At 37.3% G+C, this 27,383-nt stretch overlaps 6 protein-coding genes across 6 annotated transcripts in view; 2 read left to right on the forward strand and 4 right to left on the reverse strand.

Annotated features, from left to right (window-relative positions):
* Positions 1–3,879: 3,879 nt before the first annotated feature.
* Positions 3,880–6,177, forward strand: NDPK1 (nucleoside diphosphate kinase). Its single transcript, XM_086234755.1, has 4 exons — positions 3,880–4,027; positions 4,590–4,638; positions 5,053–5,284; positions 5,836–6,177. Exons 1-4 carry the CDS (start codon positions 3,977–3,979, stop codon positions 5,948–5,950), a joined length of 447 nt encoding a protein of 148 aa, XP_086090881.1. The 5' UTR covers positions 3,880–3,976; the 3' UTR covers positions 5,951–6,177.
* Positions 6,178–7,310: 1,133 nt separating this feature from the next.
* Positions 7,311–11,455, reverse strand: LOC147290897 (putative disease resistance RPP13-like protein 1). The gene is made up of 2 exons (XM_086235412.1): positions 7,910–11,455; positions 7,311–7,539 (listed from the first exon to the last, which is right to left on the reverse strand). The coding sequence occupies exon 1, from the start codon at positions 11,325–11,327 to the stop codon at positions 7,992–7,994; it is 3,336 nt and encodes a 1,111-aa protein (XP_086091538.1). The 5' UTR covers positions 11,328–11,455; the 3' UTR covers positions 7,311–7,539; positions 7,910–7,991.
* Positions 11,456–13,443: 1,988 nt separating this feature from the next.
* Positions 13,444–27,383, reverse strand: part of LOC147290898 (uncharacterized) — a 28,889-nt gene continuing 14,949 nt past the window's right edge. The window contains exons 7-9 of the mRNA XM_086235635.1: positions 14,509–14,556; positions 14,306–14,400; positions 13,444–13,948 (exon numbers count right to left, since the gene is read on the reverse strand). Coding sequence (XP_086091761.1) covers positions 13,847–13,948; positions 14,306–14,400; positions 14,509–14,556 — 245 coding nt within the window. The 3' untranslated portion in view covers positions 13,444–13,846. The remainder of the gene's footprint in view (positions 13,949–14,305; positions 14,401–14,508; positions 14,557–27,383) is intronic.
* On the reverse strand, positions 15,326–18,462 carry LOC147290899 (putative disease resistance protein At3g14460). Its single transcript, XM_086234667.1, has one exon. The coding sequence runs from the start codon at positions 18,346–18,348 to the stop codon at positions 15,349–15,351; it is 3,000 nt and encodes a 999-aa protein (XP_086090793.1). The 5' UTR covers positions 18,349–18,462; the 3' UTR covers positions 15,326–15,348.
* LOC147290900 (nucleoside diphosphate kinase 1-like) lies at positions 20,002–21,618 on the forward strand. The gene is made up of 3 exons (XM_086234715.1): positions 20,002–20,055; positions 20,478–20,725; positions 21,277–21,618. Exons 1-3 carry the CDS (start codon positions 20,002–20,004, stop codon positions 21,389–21,391), a joined length of 417 nt encoding a protein of 138 aa, XP_086090841.1. The 3' UTR covers positions 21,392–21,618.
* Positions 22,844–26,918, reverse strand: LOC147290901 (putative disease resistance protein At3g14460). The gene is made up of 2 exons (XM_086234666.1): positions 23,352–26,918; positions 22,844–22,981 (listed from the first exon to the last, which is right to left on the reverse strand). The coding sequence occupies exon 1, from the start codon at positions 26,641–26,643 to the stop codon at positions 23,440–23,442; it is 3,204 nt and encodes a 1,067-aa protein (XP_086090792.1). The 5' UTR covers positions 26,644–26,918; the 3' UTR covers positions 22,844–22,981; positions 23,352–23,439.

Genomic DNA, 27,383 nt, shown 5'->3' on the forward strand with positions numbered 1-27,383 from the left:
CGCATCTTGGGCGTCCAATTGCTCGACGAACCAATTTCGTCGCCCAAACGTTTGGGCGACGAAACTCTACTTTGGGCGACGAATTCCGTTCCTCTCCCAAACCCTTTTTTCTTGTAGTGACTATAGTGTACAGGCGTGCGATCGATGGAACTCATCCACCGACTTTAGCACAACACTACATGAACTGAATTAGTCATCATTAATTTCTCTACTAATTATGCACGCCTCTTTGCTTATAGATTCAGAGAAAAGAGAATGCAAAAATCAAACGTGCTATGGTCAGATGGTCAGAGTGGTGTAATTGTAGTATCGCGGAATATGATACTGGGAGAATGGAAAAACCGGAGCTGTGCGCTTTTTTGAGGATGTTAATGTTACATGTGCAATTTTTACTTTTGCAAGGAATTATAATCTTTTTTATTTTAATTTTATGTTCTTAGTTTCAATTTCAATAATCGTACTTTTGTCGTTTGAGTCGTTTGCAATTTAATTAAGACAAAATCAAATTTTTTCCAAATTTATTGACGGATCGAACAGTCACATATATACCTAGCATGTATGGATAAAATAGCCATTTTGTGTTCAGTTTTACTAAGCTGACTTTGTTACATCTCGCGGGTTAGGTAGTTGGATTAGAAAAAATGAACAAGAAAGGGCTATTGTGCCCTTCATACTCGCAGCATGTGACTCTTCCATCAACAAATTTTAAAGAAAATGAATTCTGTCTTTAACCAAGAAATTAAAGACTATTGTTGAAATTGAAATAATGGCCAAATTGGTCATTTAACCAAAATAGTAATAATAATAATAATAAAATAAAACATCTTCACAACATAAAATTTATAAGAGCTCGAGAAGATACAATTTAGCATTATTGTTATATTTAACTTCTCTCCTAATCTAATCTCCTCTTAACCCAACTAAACTTTTGAACATATATATAATGTAACATTTAAACAACTTGATCCTATGATACATATTTAATTTTATGTTTTTCATTATTCCCTGATAATTTCTTAAGGCATATTCTCTACCGATCGATTCTCTCTCTCTCTCTCTCTCTCTCTCTCTCTCTCTCTCTCTCTCTCTCTCTAAGTCCTCTATATTTTAAAGGCACCAGTCAATAGACTCAACACTTGATCAACCTTGTATTGGGAGAATAAAAATGAAGAATGTTCTAAAAAGCTCCAAGATACTAATTAAGTCAGACATATGAATAATTTGTTGAATGCTTGCTAATACGAAAAATGGTTGTTAGTTCATAAACTCACCAGTTTAATGGGAGAATAAGAGAAGGGTGGAGGACCTGGAGAGAGAGAGAGAGAGAGAGAGAGAGAGAGAGAGGCAACTAAATGGGTTGTTCCCATGACGAGTAGCACGCTACATGGGATACTACTAGTCTCATTGGAGCCTTACAATATTTACAAAGTGAAGGAAGGACTAATGAAATCAATTCACAAATTGAAGCAACATCAAACAGTACTCCCTCCCTAACAATTTGCAGTGAGAAACAAGCAGCTAAGTTTACCTAAGGATGGATGGATCCGACATGTTCATGATTTCAAGATGCAAGATTCAAAAGTGTAATTAGTGATCCTCCCAAAAAGATAACAATTCGAAGCAATGAGAGAGAGAGTGAGAGGGAGTATATGTGCTGAATTCCATGCAACAATCATGGCTCTTTCAATCAATTTCTAAAGTCTTCCAAATCTCATGATGATAGAGTGAGGCATAGGATATTTTGGTGGGTCCTCTTTTGTCCCAAGCTACTCCCCACCCTCACCCTCACCCTCACTTTCCAATTTCAAGGTAATGCATGTCCCTGCAGCCTGCAGGTGAGACTCAACCATCCCCACCAACTTTGCTAAAAAACTATGTCCAAGTCTAAATCAAATTTTGAGTTGTCGATCTCCTACTTCATCTTTACACTATGAAGTTATCTATCAAATATGGGTTGCAGTTGAAAATTTGAGTCCCCAAACAATAAGATCTTAAATAATAATAAATAAAAAAAACTTATAAAATAGACTAATATATTGAATTATCAAACTTCATTATTGATTGAATTCCAAATTAAGGATACGATAATACTTTAATTTTTCACCCATTTAGAACTTAGTGCTTAATTAGTCTCTCCATTTGGCATTGTACGTATACCCTAAATGTATAATATAACTCTTATTAGGCTAGATGCCTGATCTGTTATATATATAAGGTTTTATGGCAACAACATAGTAAGCAAAACACATCACTTGCCTAATCAATTTAATTTCCTAAGTTTCTTAATTATGGTAGTATTTTACAACTGAGAAGTTGTTCAGAAGATGGTGGATATATGAGTTTGACCATACACTTTCAATTTATCCACCCGTGATACCAAAGTATGCGGTTTTATCTAAAGGCCTTGAAATTAGTGTCTAATGTAATTCTGTATATACTAATGGATGACTCTTCACTTTTCCGATATGAGATTGCACCAATACTCTAATCAAGCTACATTTCTCTATGATATTGAACATCTATTTGATCCAAACAGTAGCTCCACTTTGATCCAAACATGCTAACTTTCCATATTCTCCAAATGGATTGCAAGAAACTCTAAATCCCAAGCGTTGATACCACTTGACACTTGTTGTGTGAAAGCCGATGAATGAGTCCGACCACGCACCTTCACAAACCCACACACTCCACCATATGTAGATATTTTTTTCCAATTTAACAACCCGACACAAAATTGGATATGAAGTTTTATCAAAGCGCTTCAAAGTTAGTGTGTATGGTCTAATTCTTTATATACCAATCGATGTCTTCTAACTTTTTCAATATTTGTACCAATGCGCTAATCAAACCACTTTTCTCCAACAATCTGGTATACATTTGTTGGTTTGCCCATTTGGTTTGGCCTTAATTTTCATAAGGCCATGTCACATGTGACCCATTTAGTGGCTTAGGTTATTGGGGAAAGCCACTTTGTTGCACTCATATAAAAGCTTTGTTTTTCCTCTGACACCTTCGAGTAGGAGAAATTCGTTCTCTTTGTTTTGTGATTGAAGTGTGCTGGAACCATTCCACAATAGGAGCCTGTTTGCATTGACAAGAGGTGGTGCAGTCCTCTACATATTGAGTGAGGAGGAATTATTTTTATAATTTCTTCTCTATTATTGTGAATATTTGAGAAGTGGTGCCGTGCTATTTTGTGAGATGAAATTTATTTCTTCTCTTTTGTTATTTGTGAGAGTCGAGCAAGTTGTGCCTTTTTAATAAAAAAGCCCAATTTGTTTATCTTTTTTTGGGTACTAGCCATAGTTCTTCTTTATCTAGCCCATTTCTTGTAGTAAGCCCAATGTCCTATACAATCGTAGAAAGTCGTACATTGGTAAGGAATACATGACATAATTAGGCCCAACTTCTGTCGTAAGCCCAAATCCTTTAACCTCTATTTCGTTTTACAAATATCTTGATTTTTTTTTGTCTCCTTTTCAATAAAGAATATATTTGAAGCCATCATATTCATGTCTTAAGTTATACTCATTAAATTTGTTTATCAAATAATATAATTAATTTTTTATTTATTTGAGTCTAAACTTATTTAACTCATTTGGTTTATAAATTATAAGTTAAATACTGGCAGATGACACATTATTCAGTAAACAAACCTCATAATCTTATTCTTATTATAAATTATTTTTAATAAATTCAGAAATGAATTTATTAAAAAATAAACTTGACTGTTTTGGAACGTGGCAATGCACTTTGTAATTTAATAAGAATACAGAAATGAAAAAAATAACATGAAAAAAAAAAAACAAAACAAAAATGCGAATATTCCAGAGCAAGTCAGCAATCAGTATTAGGGTTTTCTTTTCAGTAAATGTGTATATAAGGCCTCTTTCTCGCATACTTTACCATTCAGCTCAGACCATCACTCGCACTTTCAGCAACTACTACTATTGTTCAAAAAATCATTACCGAAAAAATGGAGCAAACTTTCATCATGATCAAGCCTGATGGAGTTCAGAGGGGCCTGGTAATGATTTCTTTATTTTGTTTTTGGTCAACTAATGCTTTCTTTATTGTCATACTGTTTTATTGTTTATGTTTGTAGCTTGATGTAGGTCTGTTAGCTTGAAGGACTAGTCGAATCTTATCTGGGTTTTAGTGGGTTTGTTTAGATGTTTTTTTATGTATATGAATTTTTTGGCAAGTGTTATCTCTATGGTGTTTGGTTGGTGGGAAAGCTTAGGGAAAGAAGGGAAATTTATGGGTTTTCTTTGGGGTGATTGGACAACAAGTATTTTTAAATTAAATCTGAGCTGGGGTTGTATGTTTTTATTTACTTGCATGAAGTTTTGATAGTTGCAGTATGTAGTGTTTGGTTTCTCAGAAAATTAAGGGAAACTGGTGTGCAAATCTTGCGTTTTATTTGTTTGTGAAGTGGGTACACAAAAGATTTTCTTTTTAACTTGGTTAATACTGCTATGGTTTTGCCTTGCACAAGATGCATTATAATATTTCAATCCAGATGTCTGAGCCTTATTTTGCTGGCTACAAAGTTTTCAATCTTTCTTATAAGTTCATCTTTGTTTCAGGTTGGTGACATTATTAGCAGGTTTGAGAAGAAGGGATTCTATTTGAAGGGTAATTTCTAGCGACGGTTGATCTTATTTAAATTATATGAACTGTGAAAATTGGTGACGATATTATTTAACATATATGCCTTTCCTGTTTATGAAATTAATGAATTACTGACTAAAATTTTCTGCAGACTTCAAATACGGTTGAAATCTAAAGTTTTTGTTTATTTTCCGCAGACTTTCTTTAAGAACTAGTAAAAGATGCCAAATTTAACTCATCTTAACCATTTCTATGTTATATTTATACTCAATTCTTTATTTATTTATTTAGTTTTCTATATTCCATAGATGCTAGTACCCTCTGAATATGCTTGGGCAAGTCATGTAAAATGCCCTTTAAATTTGTCTTGGGTGAATAGATAAATTTGGATTTGTAATTATCAGGAGTTTCTTCTTAATTAGTTTGTGGTTTTTTCAGGTTTGAAGCTCACCAATGTGGAACGTGCTTTTGCTGAGAGACACTATGCAGACTTGTCTGCAAAGCCCTTTTTCAATGGATTGGTTGATTATATTATTTCTGGTCCTGTTGTTGCTATGATTTGGGAGGGTAAGAATGTTGTGTTGACTGGCCGAAAGATTATTGGGGCCACTAACCCTGCAGAATCTGCCCCTGGAACCATCCGTGGTGATTTTGCAATTGAGATTGGCAGGTATATTGCTTCTTCCGTGTTTTCTAAGTCCATTTTGCATGAATGATATTGCCATATGCGGTATTCTTGATGCCTATAATGTGATCCCAAATCATTTTCTTCTTGAAATGCTTAACAGTCAGTACTCAGTAGTATATTAATGCTTATGTTGTGTTATAGTGAAACAGTAATACTACAGGCACGCAATCAAATCCCAAAATTTTGAATTGAAATTGATGTGACTGTTTCATTTGTGTAACTTTGGGTTTACTAAGTCATCTAATTCAGTTTTAACAAATAAGATATATATTATCAAGTCATTTGCCACATCATTTAACCAAATTTGGGTAAAATTTTGGTGCCTCTCGTTTTATTTTTGCTGGTGTTAAAGTATATTTCTATGGCCTTGTGAAATTCGTTTGAAATAATCGTTTATGGTGATAGATCATTAAATAGAAATTTTAGTTGAAAGTAGTTTACGGCTGAGTTATTCACTTCCAAATTTATCATAAATAACAATCACTGAGACTCTTTATGTATGTTCTATTTGATGAAATTATGTTGGCTTGCAGGAATATCATTCATGGAAGTGATTCAGTTGAGAGTGCAAGGAAAGAGATTGCCCTGTGGTTCCCCGATGGCCCTGCTAACTGGGAGAGCAGCGTTCACCACTGGATCTACGAGTAAACTTTGTCTAATCGAGTGACCGGTTGCTTCCAGCATCCTATATTTTCCAATTAGTCTTTTGATGAACTTGTTGAGTTTTGACTTCTATTTTAAGTCTGGTGATGCCTATTTCCTTGGAACATGAGATATGTATAAGATTTTAAGCTTATTGTAGTGCTGCTAAGATCTTATGGTTGAGTCTAATATGTACCCATTGAAATGAAGGTTCAGATTAAGGGTTTTGTGCACTGATTCTCTTGTTGAATGCTATCTGAAAATGCATGGTAGGATTTGATACGGAGGGATAATGTTCTCTTGTCATAATCAGTTCGGCATGTTATCCTGTCATCTTATATGACAGGAGAACATCGGACACAAAGCATGAATATCTTGGTGTGATTCGTGTTATGTTATGAACCGTTTGATTTAAGGTTTCCTAAAGAAAAAGAAGAAACAACAATATTCCCTTCAGTGATAAGGGGGAATTTCCTTTTTTCACTGAAGACTCTATGAGACCTTATCTTACTCTCTAGAAAAGCATGGTAACTGGAATTGGAATTTCGTTTATTGTCTCATAGATATTGTAATCTATGAACTTGACTCTGCTTTACTGCCCTGCCGAATATGTTGAAGAAAATCTACATCTACATATTACGTATATATCAGAAATCATAAAAGTAAAATGAAATCAAAATCCACTAGTGAGCAAACACGGTGAAACTCCATCCACCCTTTTACCTCCTTAAGCCATTACCTCCTGAGGAGAGTGAAGACCTCTTGGAAATTGTACTAACAAAATGGGTCCCGTTCAAGGGACACAAAACCGTATTTTTTTAACCCTTTTTAGCACTTAGATGTTTACATGGTCAAAAATGTACCAGACAGAAAAACTTCTTTTATTGTTTTTATTAAAAACGCAACATTTCTGCACCTGTACATTATACAAATTTCCTTCTCTCCCTATAATAGTTGTGCACATTTTTTTTGTTTTCCAGTACTGATTCAATTCTCCTTCCTTACCCAAAAAACTTCTCTCCCACCGTTTTTTCCTTCAAACTCTCAAACACTTACAAGGTCCTGATGCAAAACTTTATAAATTTCACGATACATTTGAAAGTGCAGCTGATTTCGATATTTTTCTTTTTAATGTAAGAAGCCTTGAGCATAAGCTGAAAGTCACTTGTTTGTCAATTCAGTTATTTTGATTCTCAAATCAAAACTGCCCTTAACATCTTCATACTATATAACTACAGGACCAAAAGAACCAGTTCAAGACACATTTAGAATTCGAATAAAAGACCAAGAAATCATTAGGCGCATACTGTTGCCAACTTAGTTCAAAACATACCAATACATTCCACAGGCAGTCAATTCATGTGTCTAGAAACAGAAGAGTCAAATTCACATATACAACAGTATTTCACTACAAATGGGAAGTTGAGGCCTTTGGCAGTCATCCCTCACTCGATGCACATAGTTTGCCCAAAAATGAATGCCAGCGAAGAAGACACCTCTCGATTCACATAGTTGATAGCTTCTGAAAATTCTTTGTCACTGAGAACAAAGGACACATTAACTATGTTAAGCTGAAGAGGATGGGCGATTGAAACCTGCAAATGGAAAGTAGATTCAAGATTAGTACCCATATATATATATATATGTTATACTAAATGAGTTATCTTTTGCTCTAAACATTAGGAAGAATTCATTGCTAGCCAAAAAGGTGAATACATATATATTGTATGAGCTCTTGTAATAAAAAACCAGAGCACAGAGACTCGTCATAATAACGCATTGTGATTCATCCAAGCTATAAAATGGGATGCAAAAATTAATATTTTAATGAGAAAATTGAAGGTGTTTCCCGTTGAACCAGGATGAGACCTTGTTTGGCTCCCCTCACTGACTGTACTCCAGTTCAAACTTCAAACATTACAGAATGCGATGACAAAGAAGCAGATCGAGTTTGCATAAAATTACCTGTTGAGAGGGAATTGCATAATTACAATTCACACAACTGGGTGGGAGTGGGACCCATCAACACATACATTCTCATACAATATCATATGAGCTTCCCATCAATCCTTATGTTGGGGATGTGAGCAATCTTGGGCCACTCTTCCCCTTTCTCTCTCTCGCACCGTTCTGAAAGCAAAGGACATCCCGAGATTTGTAGATTAGAAAGAGAATTGGGTAGCCCTTCATCTGGCAAGCACTGGAGCTCAGGGCAGCTCACAATCCACAACTTTTGAAGAGAGTTGAGGTGTCGAAACCCCTTGCCGTACTCCATGCTCTTAAGATTCCAAAGATTGGAGATCCTGAGATAAGTGAGAGTGGTGGGCAGCAGCCCCTCCTCCGGAAATGAATCATCTACTACTTCTTCACAATCTCTGAACCCAAGTGTCAAGTGTGTAAGAGAGGTGAGTCTTGGTAGACCCCACTGCATCCGCTTTGCCATCAGTTTCTTGCAAACAAAGATCCCAAGTGATTTTAATTTTGACGGCAATCCCTCTTCCGGAAATGATTCCAATTCTGGACAATTGACTATCCACAGAGTCTCAAGTGATAGGAGAAGGTTGTGCATCTCTTCAGGCAGTGACCTCAATTTCTCACAATCACTTATTTTTATCTCCGTCAAGTTGGGCGCATCCAGCCCTCCATCGGGAAAACATACAATATTTGGGCAATAAGATATATCCAACGTACGGAGGGAGAAGAGTTTGGGGGATTTAGATTCTTGTGAACTAGTAAGGGATAAATTCATGTTACTCAGTCTGAGTGTTTGAAGCTTTGGGAAGTAGTCTAATGGTAATCCCCCGTTTAGCTTGACACAATCCCTGAGAATGAGCTCACAAAGATTAGGAAAAACTCCACCTTCATCGCCACATCCAACGAAACACCATTCCAATTCTGGACAATCTTCTATCCACAGAGACTCAAGTGATGGGAGAAGGCTGTGCATCTCTTCAGGCAGCGAGCTCAATTTCTCACATCTGCTTATTCTTATCTTCGTCAAGTTGGGAGTCTCCGGCCCATACCAACTTGGAAATGTTGTCCCTCCATATGAATAAATAAAAAGCCTTTTTAGGTTTGTATGAGGTTGGAGCTTCTCTAGAACTTCTCTCTCTCTTTCTTGGTGTGAGTCATCGGTTACACTACTTGGTTCCCATTTCAATTCTAGTTCATTGAGATACTTCTTGTTCCTCATGATGTTGTCCTCCAAAGCATCCTTGGCATGAGCGAGATTACAAAGTCCTGAGATACCAAGTGTTCCGCGCAAATACCGAAGCTCCTTTAACTCCAAAATATCATGCCCTGCACTATGCTTGTCTAGCACAAAGTAATTTAGCATTTGGAGGTCTTTCAACTTTCCCATATGCGGTGGCATCTTTTGTAACTTTGTACCCTCAATATCTAGATGGCGCAACTTCATTAGTCTTCCCAAGTTGGTTGGCAGCTGAGTAAGAGCTTTACAATGTGACAACAATAGTGTTTGTAAATTATACAAAGTACACGCTGTATCAGGTAACTTTTTGATCGAAGTGTAAGACAAGTCCAAGTGCCTTAGATGTTTCAATTTGTCAATTGAATCAGGCAGCTCCTTCAAATCATAACCTGCTAAATTGAGCACTCTTAAATATTGTAACTTTGAAAAGAAATCATGTAGTACCTTGGCATCCAATTGTCGGAGCTTAAGACCATACACATATGTTTGAGATGGGAGGAAAGTGCGCAAATATTTAGCTTCATATAAAGCCTGAAAATTTTTAAAGCCATAACCACCACATTTATATGAAAAATGACGAGTCTTACTCACAATGTTGGGTGAGTCACTATCCCCCCCCCACCTCACACAAAAATCACCGGACACAAACTTTGCTAAATCATGAATAAGGTCATGCATGATGAACTTTGACACTGCATACTTTGCAGGTTGAAAAAAAGACCTTGAAATTAGATCCTGGAAGTAGCCTTCTCCAACTTCTTCCACCATTTCATTCTTTGTGGGCTCTAAAAGATCTTCAGCCTTCCATAACAAAACCAATTTTGATCTTTCAAATTCATAATTCTTGGGAAATATCGAACAATAAACAAAACAACGCTTGAGATATGAAGGCAAATAATGGTAGCTCAACCATAAAGCTGGTAACACTTTAATCTTCTCTGGTGGAAACTCCCATATGTCACTGTTTTGTATTTTTTCCCATTCCTCCACACTATTTAATTTAGAGCGTAGGAGACCTCCAAGTGATTTAGCAGCTAAAGGAAGACCATTACACTTTCGGACAATTTTTCTCCCTATTACTTCAAGATCTGAGCGTGCACTAACTTCTGCATTTTCAAAGGCATGATTTGCAAATATCAACCAGCAATCTTCTTCAGATATTTCCTCTAAACGACGAGTTTGAAGAGTACTACCCATCATAGAAGCAACGTCTTGATTGCGTGTTGTGACAATTATCTTACTTCCATATGCACCAGACTCAAAGGGACGCCTTAAAGAATCCCAATGAGTATAATTCTCATTCCATATGTCATCGTGAACGAAGAGAAACTTCTTCCCTGTCAACACCTCCTTTAGTTGTAATTGAAGGAGATCTAAGTTCGTCATATCACAAGTTTGTTTAGTGATTGACTCATAAATTGTTTTTGTTATGGCAAAAACATCAAATTCTTTTGAAACGCAAACCCATGCACAAATGTCAAAATGTCCTTTGACGCTATCATCGTTGTATAAGAGCTGAGCAAAGGTGGTCTTTCCAATTCCGCCCATGCCCACAATAGGAAGAACACTTACGTTATTGCCAGTTGCATCATCTGATAGCAATAACTTAATGAAGCTCTCCTTCTCTTCATCTCTTCCATACACATTAGATTCTACCAAAGAAGTAGTTGAAAGAGGTAGTATTGATTCTGGTATTCCGTGTCTACCATCTGTTTTCAAATTAAGGGCATCCTTTTGCTCTACAATGAATTCTAGAGTCTCAAGAATTTCCTCTATCCTGGAGTTCAGTGCTGTGTGGTCAAAAGCATGAACTGAAGCAGAGATGAGTTGTTGTACCTTATGACTTGTGCTACCTCCAAGTTGATGATGCTCAGCTTCAACCTTGAGCCGTAAGGCTTCAGTCTTGATGTCCGCCAAGAGGTCCTCAGCATCATAAACAGCCTCTTTAAGCTCATCGAGCCACTCCTTCACATTTGAGTCAGTGAGTTGCTTCGCCTCGGCATTTCCGAGAACAGAATTGACAGACAACATCTTGATCTTCAATTTCTTCAGTAATCGATCGGTCGTTTTGTTTCCCCTGAGAAAGCCCATGACCTCCCCAGAAGCCATTGTATGAAATACCTCCTGAAAGGAAGCAGAGAGAAAAGCTCCACCCACAAGCTCCAAAGCCATGATTATATATATAACTTCTTAATTTGCAAATGGAATTGTGAGCAGTTGAGACTTGAGAGAGAATGTAGATCAAAGAGCTAAAACAAGGTTCAGAGCTATTGATGATAATGTGAACTTCAGAGCATAGATCAGTAGTTTGCTATTGATGATAATGAAGCAGCTGCTATGAAATTACACCGACAAATATTAGTGGACGATCCATTAGTCAAAAAGTTAAAGTGACAACTCACTGATTAAGGGTGGTGCATTGGTTTGCTTTTTGAATGCTATCTGAAAATGCATTGATTGGTAGACAAAAAGCAAGAGTTGTGTGCATTGGTTGGTAGACAAAAAGCTCAAACAAATTCTCATTGGACCGTTGGGCGTTGGCTCCACTTTTATTCTCTTTCTCGATTAATTTGTCTTTTATGGGACTTTTCCAATTATTATTACTGTTGATGGGAACTTTAGGATGTTAGTGGGAAACTTCAGAACTTATTGGGAAACTTTATGAACTTAGTGGGAAACTACATACGCAGTTCATTGTTAAATTTATTTTTGGTTCTGATCAAAATAAATTCATTGTTAACTTTAGGAAGCTAAATTCATTTCATCAACTCATTGTTATTGCAGCCAAAGAAGACAAAGAAAACATTGTTATTATATTAAGGAAAGACATGAAACAGCCTCTATTCAAGGAAAAGTTACCTGCAAGAAACTTCGACAAAGTTGCTCCAACAAATCTTCGTGGTTTGACTGCACATAGAGCACACTGTTAAGTGATGAAAAGCAATAAATAAAACAAGACCTAAAATTTATAAACAAAATATTCCAATTTCTATTACTATGCAAAATCGTTCAAAGGACTCTCAAGCTTCTGCTTTTTAAATTTACAAGAACAACCATCACTATACTTGGGGAACATTTCACAAATTTCAAAAGGCATGTAATGGAAAGCACTTCTAATGGGCAATAATATGATTAATACTTTGATATCAATTCAGGTACTGTAGCATTCTAGGATGGTCTTAAAGTGACCATGTACAAACTAGACAAAAAAAATTTCTTTTATTGTTTTTACTTTTTAGGCTTATTTCACGATTTATTATCCATAACTTTTTTTATTTTTACAGTGTCCTCTGAAAGTTTTTTTGTCTCAAGTTATCACCTCTAATTTACATTTATGTCTCATTTTACTTTGTTCTGTTAACAAATTCATCAAAAATGCTGATGTGACCGTTAATGTTGACATGACTAGCTGGATGTGAGCCACGTGTCACATCTTTTCTTTTATTTTCAAATTTTTTCTATTTTTAAATTTTTATAAAATTTAAAAATTAATTAAAAATAATTCCAAACTCAAAAATTCTCATTGAGAATTAAGTAAAGCTGATATAAAATCAAATTAGACCGTGAGAAATTACAATTAGTGGAGGACCTACCCATTAGTCAAAAAGTTGAAAGGAACAAAGTAAAGACACGGTTGGTAGACAAAAAGCAAAAGAAACAATTCTCATTGGACCTTTAGCTCCACTTACTCTCTTTCTCTTTCTTTTTTGTGACTTTTTCAATTACTATTATTTCTTGATGGAAACCTTAGAAAGTTAATGGGAAACTTTTGAACTTGGGGGAAACTTTATGAAGCTAACGGGAAACTACATTTGCAATTCATTGTTATACCGGTGTCTCTTTTTGTCTCTTTTTCGGTGTTTACAGGTGCGTTGTATCAGATTAATAAGCAAGGCTTGGATTTGGGCCACTTGTTTGTAGTCCCTTAATCGGCCCAAATTCCTTTGGCTTACATTACAACAATAAGCAGCCGCCAATAACAATCATGTCATTAGCAAACGATGACTTAATTTTGCACGAGAACATTTTCCATCAAATAATTGGAATAAGAACTTGTGACATAGAAAACCCCAGAAGTCTAGGATTCAAGATTTAAACACATGGTAAATGAAGATGAAAAACAATAATTATGCATACTACTCATAGCGGAAAAAACAACTTATTTTAATTCCATTTTTCGGACAGTAATACACGACTAAAAACAAGGCTTTCGAGTGTAATAGTGTCGTGCCTACGGGTGATATGATCGTTTATCAAATAATAATATTTCGGAAAGCACTCAAAAGAGTTAAAGCCAAAACAAATCCCATTTCGCATTTCCTAGACGTGATACAAATCATTCATACCTACATATATTTGACATCCCGTGTGGGCCGTGGGGCAAATTGAGAAGGATGCTCTGGGGGGCGGCTTAGGCACACCCCAGAACGTAAGAGATTACATTCTGTTTTGTCTATTTTAAACCCGAATCAAATCACACTTGGTTCCAGCCTCTTAACAAACTCGAGTAACTAAAAGCCAAAATCCCTTGACGAGAATCAATGACAAATACGATGACTTGCAGCAACCAAATTTCAGGAGCATCGTGTCATGTACAAACACCATCTCTAGTTAGAAATAACAGTGTTGCCGATGATCATGTAACTAGCTGTGACAGACCATTTTATAGACTCTAGAAGAACGCTTCTATACTATCGGGAGAGAAGGCCATATGAGGGCAAGTCTTCCAGCCGTGTTATGTCTTCTTGCAGAAGCTCTTTTTCCAACTGCCGGCGTGTGGATTTCATCACTGTCTGTTAGGAACACAACATAATCGGGGACAGAATGTTAGCAAAAGAAATACCTACAACCAACAAGTGTGAAACAGAATAGCCTTTGCCCCAAACCCAAAAGTCAAAGTCTCTAGCCACTACACATAAAAGTGTGAAATTTCTACAAGATTACATCTGGAACCAAACACCAGCTATATAAATTCGCCCCCAGATCTATTTATTGCACAAGAGGATGGACCAATGAGGTTTGCATTAATAGCACTATTTTCACAGCATTTGGTGAGTTAAAGTTTATCAAAAGGATATATCATGCGTCAAAAGGATAGCTAATGTTAAAAGAAATCAATACAAGTTACTTTCTTCTTGAGGAATACATACATTGAAATCCATATATGATGCACGCATAGAAAGCCATTGATGGTCCATTAGCTTGAATGTGATGCAATAGATAAGGTCAAATGCTGATTCATTTTCTGTCAAGCAAACAAAAATTATTATATTAAGCAAATACATGAAACGGCCTCTATTCAAGGAAAACTTTCGTTTTTTCTTTTTTTGGTAAATATTCAAGGAAAAGTTACCTGCAAGAAACTTCAAGAAGGTTGCTCCCACAAATGTTTGTGGTTTAACTGCACAGAGACCACACTGTTAAGTGATGAAAAGCATTAAATAAAACAAGACCTATTATTCATAAACAAAATTTTCCAATTCATATTACTATTTTGCAAAGTCGTTCAGAGGACTCTTCAAAGGTTCTGCTTTTTGAATTCACAATAACAACTATCACAATACTTTCAAAAGGCATGTAATTGAAAGCACTTTTAATGAGCAATACATATGATTAATACTTTGATATCAATTCAGGTATTGTAGCATTCTAGGACGGTCTTAAGGTGACCATGTACTTAATTGATAGGTGAAAGCAGATTCTGCAGCGCACTCAAATGCATGTGGTGGAAAACAAGTTGTTCATTCAAAACAGTTTTGAGTGAGCATGGTGCATTGGAGGTTTAAAATCAAAAGGCCCAAAAAATCACAATATTCTAACAGGTTTAATATCAAAAGGCCCATATATATATATATATGTTATACTAAAGCTCTAAACATTAGGAAGAATTCATTGCTAGCCAAAAAGGTGAATACATATATATTGTATAAGCTCTTGTAATAAAAAACCAGAGCACAGAGACTGGTCATAATAACGCATTGTGATTCATCCAAGCTATAAAATGGGATGCAAAAATTAATATTTTAATGAGAATATTGAAGGTGTTTCCCGTTGAACCAGGATGAGAGCTTGTTTGCTCCCCTCACTCACTGGACTCCAGTTCAAACTTCAAACATTACAGAATGCCGATGACAAAGAAGCAGATCGAGTTTGCAGAAAATTACCTGTTGAGAGGGAATTGCATAATTACAATTCACACAACTGGGTGGGACTGGGACCCATCAACACGTACATCCGGATACAAAACTACGTTGTCATCGATGATTATGTTGGGGACGTGAGCAATCTTGGGCCAGTCTTCCCCTTTCTCTCTCTTGCACCGTTGTGAAAGCAAAGGACATGCACAGATATATAGATAAGAAAGAGAATTGGGTAGCCCTTCATCTGGCAAGCACTGCAGCTCAGGGCAACACGCAATCCGCAAATCTATAAGAGAGTTGAGGTGTCGAAACCCCTTGCCGTCCATCTTCTTAACATTCAAAAGAGACTGGATCCGGAGATAAGTGAGAGTGGTGGGCAGCAGCCCCTCCTCCGGAAATGAATCATCTACTTCTTCACAATCTTTGAACCCAAGTGACAAGTAGGTAAGAGAGGTGAGTCTTGGTAGACCCCACTGCATCCTGTTTGTCATCAGTTTCTTGCAAGCAAAGATCCAAAGTGATTTTAATTTTGACGGCAATCCCCCTTCCGGAAATGATTCCAATTCTGGACAATCTTGTATCCACAGAGACTCAAGTGATGGGAGAAGGCTGTGCATCTCTTCAGGCAGCGACCTCAATTTCTCACATCCGCGTATTTCTATCTTGGTCAAGTTGGGAGTCTCCGGCCCATACCAACTTGGAAATGTTGTCCCTCCATATGAATAAATAAAAAGCCTTTTTAGGTTTGTATGAGGTTGGAGCTTCTCTAGAACTTCTCTCTCTCTTTCTTGGTGTGAGTCATCGGTTACACTACTTGGTTCCCATCTCAATTCTAGTTCATTGAGATACTTCTTGTCCCTCATGATGTTCACCTCTAAAGCATCCTTTACATGAACCAGATTACCAAGTCCCGAGATACGAAGTGTTCCTCGCAAAAACTGAAGCTCCTTTAACTCTAAAATGTCATGCCCTGCAGTATGCTTGTCCACCACAAAGTAACTTAATATTCGGAGGTCTTTCAATTTTCCCATACGTGGTGGCATCTTTTGTAATTTAGTACCCCCAATCTCTAGATGGCGCAAGTTGATTAGTCTTCCCAAGTCGGTTGGCAACTGAGTAAGAGCTTCACAACAGGACAACAATAATGTTTGTAAATTATACAAATTACACACTCTATCAGGTAACTTTTGAATGGAAGTGCAAGACAAGTCCAAGTGCCTTAGATGTTTCAACTTGTCAATTGAATCAGGCAGCTCCTTCAAATCATACCTTGCCAAATTGAGCACTCTTAAATATTGTAACTTTGAAAACAAATCATCTAGTACCTTCGCGTCCAATGTTCGGAACTTAAGACCATGCCCATGAGATGGGAGGAGAGTGCGCAAACATTTAGCTTCATATAAAGCTTCAAATTTCTCAAAGCCAGGACTATCATATTTTTCCATATATGAAAAATGACGAGTCTTACTCACAATGTTGGGTGAGTCACTATCCCCCCACCTCACACAAAAATCACCGGACACAAACTTTGCTAAATCATGAATAAGGTCATGCATGATGAACTGTGACCCAAAATACTTTGCAGGTTGAAAAAAAGACCTTGAGGTTAGATCATCGAAGTACTTTTTTCCAACTTCTTCCACCATCATTTTCTTCTTTTCGAATTCTAAAAGACCTTCAGCCTTCCATAACAACATCAATTCTGATTTTCCAAATTTGTAATTCTTGGGATATATTGAGCTATAGGCAAAACAACGCTTGAGATATGGAGGCAGATAATAGTAGCTCAACCATAGAGCTGGCAGAATATTACTCTTCTCATGTGAAATCTCCCATATGTCACTATTCAGTATATTTTCCCATTCCTCCACAATATTTAATTTAGAGCGTAAGAGACCTCCTAGTGACTTGGCAGCTAAAGGAAGACCATTACACTTTCGGACAATTTTTCTCCCTATTACTTCAAGATCTGAGCGTGCACTAACTTCTGCATTTTCAAAGGCATGATTTGCAAATATCAACCAGCAATCTTCTTCAGATATTTCCTCTAAACGACGAGTTTGAAGAGTACTACCCATCATAGAAGCAACGTCTTGATTGCGTGTTGTGACAATTATCTTACTTCCATATGCACCAGACTCAAAGGGACGCCTTAAAGAATCCCAATGAGTATAATTCTCATTCCATATGTCATCGTGAACGAAGAGAAACTTCTTCCCTGTCAACACCTCCTTTAGTTGTAATTGAAGGAGATCTAAGTTCGTCATATCACAAGTTTGTTTAGTGATTGACTCATAAATTGTTTTTGTTATGGCAAAAACATCAAATTCTTTTGAAACGCAAACCCATGCACAAATGTCAAAATGTCCTTTGACGCTATCATCGTTGTATAAGAGCTGAGCAAAGGTGGTCTTTCCAATTCCGCCCATGCCCACAATAGGAAGCACACTTACGTTATTGCCAGTTGCATCATCTGATAGCAATAACTTAATGAAGCTCTCCTTCTCTTCATCTCTTCCATACACATTAGATTCTACCAAAGAAGTAGTTGAAAGAGGTAGTATTGATTCTGGTATTCCGTGTCTACCATCTGTTTTCAAATTAAGGGCATCCTTTTGCTCTACAATGAATTCTAGAGTCTCAAGAATTTCCTCTATCTTGGAGTTCAGTGCTCTGTGGTCAAAAGCATGAACTGAAGCAGAGATGAGTTGTTGTACCTTATGACTTGTGCTACCTCCAAGTTGATGATGCTCAGCTTCAACCTTGCGCCGTAAGGCTTCAGTCTTGATGTCCGCCAAGAGGTCCTCAGCATCATAAACAGCCTCCTTAAGCTCATCGAGCCACTCCTTCACATTTGAGTCAGTGAGTTGCTTCGCCTCGGCATTTCCGAGAACAGAATTGACAGACAACATCTTGATCTTCAATTTCTTCAGTAATCGATCGGTCATTTTATTTCCCCTGAGGAAGTCCATGACCTCCCCAGAAGCCATTGTATGAAATACCTCCTGAAAGGAAGCAGAGAGAAAAGCTCCACCCACAACCTCGAAAGCCATGATTATATATATAACTTCTTAATTTGCAAATGGAATTGAGAGCAGTTGAGACTTGAGAGAGAATGTAGATCAAAGAGCTAAAACAAGGTTCAGAGCTATTGATGATAATGTGAACTTCAGAGCATAGATCAGTTGTTTGCTATTGATGCTGCTATGAAATTACACAGACAAATATTAGTGGACGACCCATTAGTCAAAAAGTTAAAGTGACAACTCACTGATTAAGGCCTTAAGGGTGGTCCATTGGTTTGCTTTTTGAATGCTATCTGAAAATGCATTATTGATTATTTGATTGGTAGCAAAAACCAAAAAGCAAGGGTTGTGTGCATTGGTTGGTAGACAAAAAGCAAAACAAATTCTCATTGGACCGTTGGCTCCACTTTTATTCTCTTTCTCGATTAATTTTACTTTTATGGGACTTTTCCAATTGTTATTACTGTTGATGGAAACTTTAGGATGTTAGTGGGAAACTTCAGAACTTATTGGGAAACTTTATGAACTTGGTGGGAAACTACATACGCAATTCATTGTTAAATTTATTTTTGGTTCTGATCAAAATAAATTCATTGTTAACTTTAGGAAGTTAAATTCATTTCATCAACTCATTGTTATTGCAGCCAAAGAAGACAAAGAAAACATTGTTATTATATTAAGGAAAGACATGCAACAGCCTCTATTCAAGGAAAAGTTACCTGCAAGAAACTTCGACAAAGTTGCTCCAACAAATCTTCGTGGTTTGACCAGTGTTTTCAGACGCAAAAACATGACGCGAGGCGTTTTAGTCGTAGAAGGCGAGGCGTAAGCCTCAACGCGTTAAGGCGTAAGCTTTTCGGTATATATTTTTTATAATAAAAAAATTATAAATATATATATAAACATATATAAATAGATAAATATATATATAAGTATATATATAGAACATAAGACCCAAATATATATATAAGCAAGGGTATTGTTGTCTTTTCAGCACATGTAAAAAAATTAATATTTTAAAATGTTTTTGAATTAAAAAATAAATAAAAACAGTATTAGGACTGTTTAGGCTGTAAGACCAAAGCCTGATGGCCCAAACATATATAAATAGCTCCAGGAAGATTTTATTCATTCCAAAAAGACCAAAGCCTGATGGCCATCACCATAACTGCAAGTCAACCTTTGCCTTGCACGATCTTACTCGGTTGGAAGAGTGGGTTCTTCTCCAACCGATCTTCTCCAAAACAGAGGTGCAAAAAACCTAGAACAGAGGTTGAAAACAATCCCGCAGAGTTGGTCGCGAGGCGACGCCTTCAACGCCTTCAGCGCCTTGCCGTCGAGAGGCGTACGCCTTCAACGCCTTGCCGTCGCCTTTCAGTCGTTTTTCACAGTCCGGCGACGTCGTGCGCAATCGGCCGCCACCTCGCCATGACTCGCGCCTTGAGGCGCGCCTGAAGCTCGCCTTTGAAAACACTGGGTTTGACTGCACATAGAGCACACTGTTAAGTGATGAAAAGCAATAAATAAAACAAGACCTAAAATTTATAAACAAAATATTCCAATTTCTATTACGTACTATGCAAAATCGTTCAAAGGACTCTCAAGCTTCTGCTTTTTAAATTTACAAGAACAACCATCACTATACTTGGGGAACATTTCACAAATTTCAAAAGGCATGTAATGAAAGCACTTCTAATGGGCAATAATATGATTAATACTTTGATATCAATTCAGGTACTGTAGCATTCTAGGATGGTCTTAAAGTGACCATGTACAAACTAGACAAAAAAAATTTCTTTTATTGTTTTTACTTTTTAGGCTTATTTCATGATTTATTATCCATAACTTTTTTTATTTTTACAGTGTCTCCTGAAAGTTTTTTTTTATCTCAAGTTATCACCTTTAATTTACATTTATGTCTCATTTTACTTTATTCCGTCAACAAATTTATCAAAAATGCTAACGTGACCGTTAATGTGAAGTGGTGTGCAAATCTTGCGTTTTATTTGTTTGTGAAGTGGGTACACAAAAGATTTTCTTTTTAACTTGTACCCTCTGAATATGCTTGGGCAAGTCATGTAAAATGCCCTTTAAATTTGTCTTGGGTGAATAGATAAATTTGGATTTGTAATTATCAGGAGTTTCTTCTTAATTAGTTTGTGGTTTTTTCAGGTTTGAAGCTCACCAATGTGGAACGTGCTTTTGCTGAGAGACACTATGCAGACTTGTCTGCAAAGCCCTTTTTCAATGGATTGGTTGATTATATTATTTCTGGTCCTGTTGTTGCTATGATTTGGGAGGGTAAGAATGTTGTGTTGACTGGCCGAAAGATTATTGGGGCCACTAACCCTGCAGAATCTGCCCCTGGAACCATCCGTGGTGATTTTGCAATTGAGATTGGCAGGTATATTGCTTCTTCCGTGTTTTCTAAGTCCATTTTGCATGAATGATATTGCCATATGCGGTATTCTTGATGCCTATAATGTGATCCCAAATCATTTTCTTCTTGAAATGCTTAACAGTCAGTACTCAGTAGTATATTAATGCTTATGTTGTGTTATAGTGAAACAGTAATACTACAGGCACGCAATCAAATCCCAAAATTTTGAATTGAAATTGATGTGACTGTTTCATTTGTGTAACTTTGGGTTTACTAAGTCATCTAATTCAGTTTTAACAAATAAGATATATATTATCAAGTCATTTGCCACATCATTTAACCAAATTTGGGTAAAATTTTGGTGCCTCTCGTTTTATTTTTGCTGGTGTTAAAGTATATTTCTATGGCCTTGTGAAATTCGTTTGAAATAATCGTTTATGGTGATAGATCATTAAATAGAAATTTTAGTTGAAAGTAGTTTACGGCTGAGTTATTCACTTCCAAATTTATCATAAATAACAATCACTGAGACTCTTTATGTATGTTCTATTTGATGAAATTATGTTGGCTTGCAGGAATATCATTCATGGAAGTGATTCAGTTGAGAGTGCAAGGAAAGAGATTGCCCTGTGGTTCCCCGATGGCCCTGCTAACTGGGAGAGCAGCGTTCACCACTGGATCTACGAGTAAACTTTGTCTAATCGAGTGACCGGTTGCTTCCAGCATCCTATATTTTCCAATTAGTCTTTTGATGAACTTGTTGAGTTTTGACTTCTATTTTCAGTCTGGTGATGCCTATTTCCTTGGAACATGAGATATGTATAAGATTTTAAGCTTATTGTAGTGCTGCTAAGATCTTATGGTTGAGTCTAATATGTACCCATTGAAATGAAGGTTCAGATTAAGGGTTGTGTGCACTGATTCTCTTGTTGAATGCTATCTGAAAATGCATGGTAGGATTTGATACGGAGGGATAATGTTCTCTTGTCATAATCAGTTCGGCATGTTATCCTGTCATCTTATATGACAGGAGAACATCGGACACAAAGCATGAATATCTTGGTGTGATTCGTGTTATGTTATGAACCGTTTGATTTAAGGTTTCCTAAAGAAAAAGAAGAAACAACAATATTCCCTTCAGTGATAAGGGGGAATTTCCTTTTTTCACTGAAGACTCTATGAGACCTTATCTTACTCTCTAGAAAAGCATGGTAACTGGAATTGGAATTTCGTTTATTGTCTCATAGATATTGTAATCTATGAACTTGACTCTGCTTTACTGCCCTGCCGAATATGTTGAAGAAAATCTACATCTACATATTACGTATATATCAGAAATCATAAAAGTAAAATGAAATCAAAATCCACTAGTGAGCAAACACGGTGAAACTCCATCCACCCTTTTACCTCCTTAAGCCATTACCTCCTGAGGAGAGTGAAGACCTCTTGGAAATTGTACTAACAAAATGGGTCTCGTTCAAGGGACACAAAACCGTATTTTTTTAACCCTTTTTAGCACTTAGATGTTTACATGGTCAAAAATGTACCAGACAGAAAAACTTCTTTTATTGTTTTTATTAAAAACGCAACATTTCTGCACCTGTACATTATACAAATTTCCTTCTCTCCCTATAATAGTTGTGCACATTTTTTTTGTTTTCCAGTACTGATTCAATTCTCCTTCCTTACCCAAAAAACTTCTCTCCCACCGTTTTTTCCTTCAAACTCTCAAACACTTACAAGGTCCTGATGCAAAACTTTATAAATTTCACGATACATTTGAAAGTGCAGCTGATTTCGATATTTTTCTTTTTAATGTAAGAAGCCTTGAGCATAAGCTGAAAGTCACTTGTTTGTCAATTCAGTTATTTTGATTCTCAAATCAAAACTGCCCTTAACATCTTCATACTATATAACTACAGGACCAAAAGAACCAGTTCAAGACACATTTAGAATTCGAATAAAAGACCAAGAAATCATTAGGCGCATACTGTTGCCAACTTAGTTCAAAACATACCAATACATTCCACAGGCAGTCAATTCATGTGTCTAGAAACAGAAGAGTCAAATTCATATATACAACAGTATTTCACTACAAATCGGAAGTTGAGGCCTTTGGCAGTCATCCCTCCCTCGATACACATAGTTTGCCCAAAAATGAATGCCACCGAAGAAGACACCTCTCCATTCACATAGTTGATAGCTTCTGAAAATTCTTTTGTCACTGAGAACAAAGGACACATTAACTATGTTAAGCTGAAGAGGATGGGCAATTGAAACCTGCAAATGGAAAGTAGATTCAAGATTAGTACCCATATATATATATATATGTTATACTAAATGAGTTATCTTTAGCTCTAAACATTAGGAAGAATTCATTGCTAGCCAAAAAGGTGAATACATATATATTGTATAAGCTCTTGTAATAAAAAACCAGAGCACAGAGACTCGTCATAATAACGCATTCTGATTCATCCAAGCTATAAAATGGGATGCAAAAATTAATATTTTAATCAGAAAATTGAAGGTGTTTCCCGTTGAACCAGGATGAGAGCTTGTTTGGCTCCCCTCACTGACTGGACTCTAGTTCAAACTTCAAACAGTACAGAATGCGATGACAAAGAAGCAGATCGAGTTTGCAGAAAATTACCTGTTGAGAGGGAATTGCATAATTACAATCAACACAACTGGGTGGGAGTGGGACCCATCAACACGTACATTCTCATACATCATATGCGCTACCGATAGATGGATATGTTGGGGATGTGAGCAATGTTGGGCCAGTCTTCCCCTTTCTCTCTCTCGCACCGTTCTGAAAGCAAAGGGCATAGATAGATACTTAGATAAGAAAGAGAATTGGGTAGCCCTTCATCTGGCAAGCACTGGAGCTCAGGGCATCTGTAAATCCCCAACGTTTGAAGAGAGTTGAGGTGTCGAAACCCCTTGCCGTCCATCTTCTTAACATTCAAAAGATTGGAGATCCAGAGAAAAGTGAGAGTGGTGGGCAGCAGCCCCTCCTCCGGAAATGAATCATCTACTACTTCTTCACAATTTTCGAAGTCAAGTGACAATTCTGTAAGAGAGGTGAGTCTTGATAGACCCCACTGCATCCACTTTGCCATCACTTTCTTGCAAGCAAAGATCCTAAGTGATTTTAATTTTGACGGCAATCCCCCTTCCGGAAATGATTCCAATTCTGGACACTTTCCAATCCTCAGAGTCTCAAGTGATGGGAGAAGGCTGTGCATCTCTTCAGGCAGTGACCTCAATTTCTCACATCCGCTTATTACTATCTTGGTCAAGTTGGGCGCATCCAGCCCTCCATCGGGAAAACATACAATATTTGGGCAACCATATATTTTCAATGTAGTAAGGGAGGTGAGTCCCCCTTCCGGAAATGATTCCAATTCTATCCTCAGAGTCTCAAGTGATGGGAAAAGGGGCATATCTTCAGGCAGTGACCTCAATTTCTCACATCCGCTTATTACTATCTCCGTCAAGTTGGGCGCATCCAGCCCTTCATCGGGAAAACATACAATATTTGGGCAACCAGATATTTTCAATGTAGTAAGGGAGGTGAGTCTTGGTAGACCCCACTGCATCCGCTTTGCCATCAGTTTCTTGCAAGAACAGATCTCAAGTATTTTTAATTTTGACGGCAATCCCCCTTCCGGAAATGATTCCAATTCTGGACAATCTTCTATCCTCAGAGACTCGAGTGATGGGAGAAGGCTGTGCATCTCTTCAGGCAGTGACCTCAATTTCTCACAATCACTTATTTTTATCTCCGTCAAGTTGGGCGCATCCAGCCCTCCATCGGGAAAACATACAATATTTGGGCAATGAGATATATCCAACGTACGGAGGGAGAAGAGTTTGGGGGATTTAGATTCTTGTGAACTAGTAAGGGATAAATTCATGTTACTCAGTTTGAGTGTTTGAAGCTTTGGGAAGTAGTCCAATGGTAATCCCCCGTTTAGCTTCACACAATCCCTGAGAATGAGCTCACAAAGATTAGGAAAAACTCCACCTTCATCGCCACATCCAACGAAACACCATTCCAATTCTGGACAATCTTGTATCCACAGAGACTCAAGTGATGGGAGAAGGCTGTGCATCTCTTCAGGCAGCGACCTCAATTTCTCACATCCGCTTATTCTTATCTTCGTCAAGTTGGGAGTCTCCGGCCCATACCAACTTGGAAATGTTGTCCCTCCATATGAATAAATAAAAAGCCTTTTTAGGTTTGTATGAGGTTGGAGCTTCTCAAGAACTTCTCTCTCTCTTTCTTGGTGTGAGTCATCGGTTATACTACTTGGTTCCCATCTCAATTCTAGTTCATTGAGATACTTCTTGTCCCTCATGATGTTGACCTCTAAAGCATCCTTTACATGAACCAGATTACCAAGTCCCGAGATACGAAGTCTTCCTCGCAAAAACTGAAGCTCCTTTAACTCCAAAATGCCATGCCCTGCAGTATGCTTGTCAAGCACAAAGTCACTTAAATCTCGGAGGTCTTTCAATTTTCCCATACGCGGTGGCATCTTTGGTAATTTAGTACCCATACGCCCAATATCTAGATGGCGCAAGTTGATTAGTCTTCCCAAGTCGGTTGGCAACTGAGTAAGAGCTTCACAACAGGACAACAATAATGTTTGTAAATTATACAAATTGCACACTCTATCAGGTAACTTTTGAATGGAAGTGTAAGACAAGTCCAAGTGCCTTAGATGTTTCAACTTGTCAATTGAATCAGGCAGCTCCTTCAAATCATACCTTGCCAAATTGAGCACTCTTAAATATTGTAACTTTGAAAAGAAATCATGTAGTACCTTAGCGTCCAATGTTTGAAACTTAGGACCATACCCATATGTTTGAGATGGGAGGAAAGTGCGCAAACATTTAGCTTCATATAAAGCTTCAAATTTCTCAAAGCTAGGACTACCATATTTTTTCATATATGAAAAATGACGAGTCTTGCTCTTGATGTTGGGTGAGTCATTATCCTCCCACCTAACACAAAAGTCTCCGGACACAAACTTTGCTAAATCATGAATAAGGTCATGCATGATGAACTTTGACACTGCATACTTTGCAGGTTGAAAAAAAGACCTTGAGGTTAGATCATCGAAGTACTTTTTTCCAACTTCTTCCACCATCATTTTCTTCTTTTCGAATTCTAAAAGACCTTCAGCCTTCCATAACAATATCAATTCTGATTTTCCAAATACGTAATTCTTGGGATATATTGAGCTATAGGCAAAACAATGCTTGAGATATGGAGGCAGATAATAATAGCTCAACCATAGAGCTGGCAGAATATTACTCTTCTCATGCGAAATCTCCCATATGTCACTATTCAGTATATTTTCCCATTCCTCCACAATATTTAATTTAGAGCGTAAGAGACCTCCTAGTGACTTGGCAGCTAAAGGAAGACCATTACACTTTCGGACAATTTTTCTCCCTATTACTTCAAGATCTGAGCGTGCACGAACTTCTGCAATTTCAAAGGCATGATTTGCAAATATCAACCAGCAATCTTCTTCAGATATTTCCTCTAAACGACGAGTTTGAAGAGTACTACCCATCATAGAAGCAACGTCTTGATTGCGTGTTGTGACAATTATCTTACTTCCATATGCACCAGACTCAAAGGGACGCCTTAAAGAATCCCAATGAGTATAATTCTCATTCCATATGTCATCGTGAACGAAGAGAAACTTCTTCCCTGTCAACACCTCCTTCAGTTGTAATTGAAGGAGATCTAAGTTCGTCATATCACAAGTTTGTTTAGTGATTGACTCATAAATTGTTTTTGTTATGGCAAAAACATCAAATTCTTTTGAAACGCAAACCCATGCACAAATGTCAAAATGTCCTTTGACTCTATCATCGTTGTATAAGAGCTGAGCAAAGGTGGTCTTTCCAATTCCGCCCATGCCCACAATAGGAAGCACACTTACGTTATTGCCAGTCGCATCATCTGATAGCAATAACTTAATGAAGCTCTCCTTCTCTTTATCTCTTCCATACACATTAGATTCTACCAAAGAAGTAGTTGAAGGAGGTAGTATTGATTCTGATATTCCGTGTCTACCATCTGGTTTCAGATTAAGGGCATCCTTTTGCTCTACAATGAATTCTAGAGTCTCAAGAATTTCCTCTATCCTGTAGTTCAGTGCTGTGTGGTCAAAAGCATGAACTGAAGCAGAGATGAGTTGTTGTACCTTATGACTTGTGCTACCTCCAAGTTGATGATGCTCAGCTTCAACCTTGAGCCGTAAGGCTTCAGTCTTGATGTCCGCCAAGAGGTCCTCAGCATCATAAACAGCCTCTTTAAGCTCATCGAGCCACTCCTTCACATTTGAGTCAGTGAGTTGCTTCGCCTCGGCATTTCCGAGAACAGAATTGACAGACAACATCTTGATCTTCAATTTCTTCAGTAATCGATCGGTCGTTTTGTTTCCCCTGAGAAAGTCCATGACCTCCCCAGAAGCCATTGTATGAAATACCCCCTGAAAGGAAGCAGAGAGAAAAGCTCCACCCACAAGCTCCAAAGCCATGATTATATATATAACTTCTTAATTTGCAAATGGAATTGAGAGCAGTTGAGACTTGAGAGAGAATGTAGATCAAAGAGCTAAAACAAGGTTCAGAGCTATTGATGATAATGTGAACT

Source organism: Dryas octopetala, chromosome 3 (genome assembly GCF_963921425.1).
Source record: "Dryas octopetala chromosome 3, drDryOcto1.1, whole genome shotgun sequence".
Lineage (NCBI taxonomy): Eukaryota > Viridiplantae > Streptophyta > Magnoliopsida > Rosales > Rosaceae > Dryas > Dryas octopetala.

Bases quoted from the DNA above. Each gene is read 5' to 3' on its own strand.
- NDPK1 (XM_086234755.1), top strand. From the start codon at position 3,977: ATGGAGCAAACTTTCATCATGATCAAGCCTGATGGAGTTCAGAGGGGC. The intron at 4,639-5,052 runs GTAATTTCTAGC...TGGTTTTTTCAG, and splicing joins GAAGGGATTCTATTTGAAGG to GTTTGAAGCTCACCAATGTG. The intron at 5,285-5,835 runs GTATATTGCTTC...GTTGGCTTGCAG, and splicing joins TTTGCAATTGAGATTGGCAG to GAATATCATTCATGGAAGTG.
- LOC147290901 (XM_086234666.1), bottom strand. From the start codon at position 26,643: ATGGGCGGAATTGGAAAGACCACCTTTGCTCAGCTCTTATACAACGAT.
- LOC147290900 (XM_086234715.1), top strand. From the start codon at position 20,002: ATGAAAGCACTTCTAATGGGCAATAATATGATTAATACTTTGATATCA. The intron at 20,056-20,477 runs GTACTGTAGCAT...CTTCTTAATTAG, and splicing joins ATACTTTGATATCAATTCAG to TTTGTGGTTTTTTCAGGTTT. The intron at 20,726-21,276 runs GTATATTGCTTC...GTTGGCTTGCAG, and splicing joins TTTGCAATTGAGATTGGCAG to GAATATCATTCATGGAAGTG.
- LOC147290897 (XM_086235412.1), bottom strand. From the start codon at position 11,327: ATGGCTTTGGAGCTTGTGGGTGGAGCTTTTCTCTCTGCTTCCTTTCAG.
- LOC147290899 (XM_086234667.1), bottom strand. From the start codon at position 18,348: ATGGCTTTCGAGGTTGTGGGTGGAGCTTTTCTCTCTGCTTCCTTTCAG.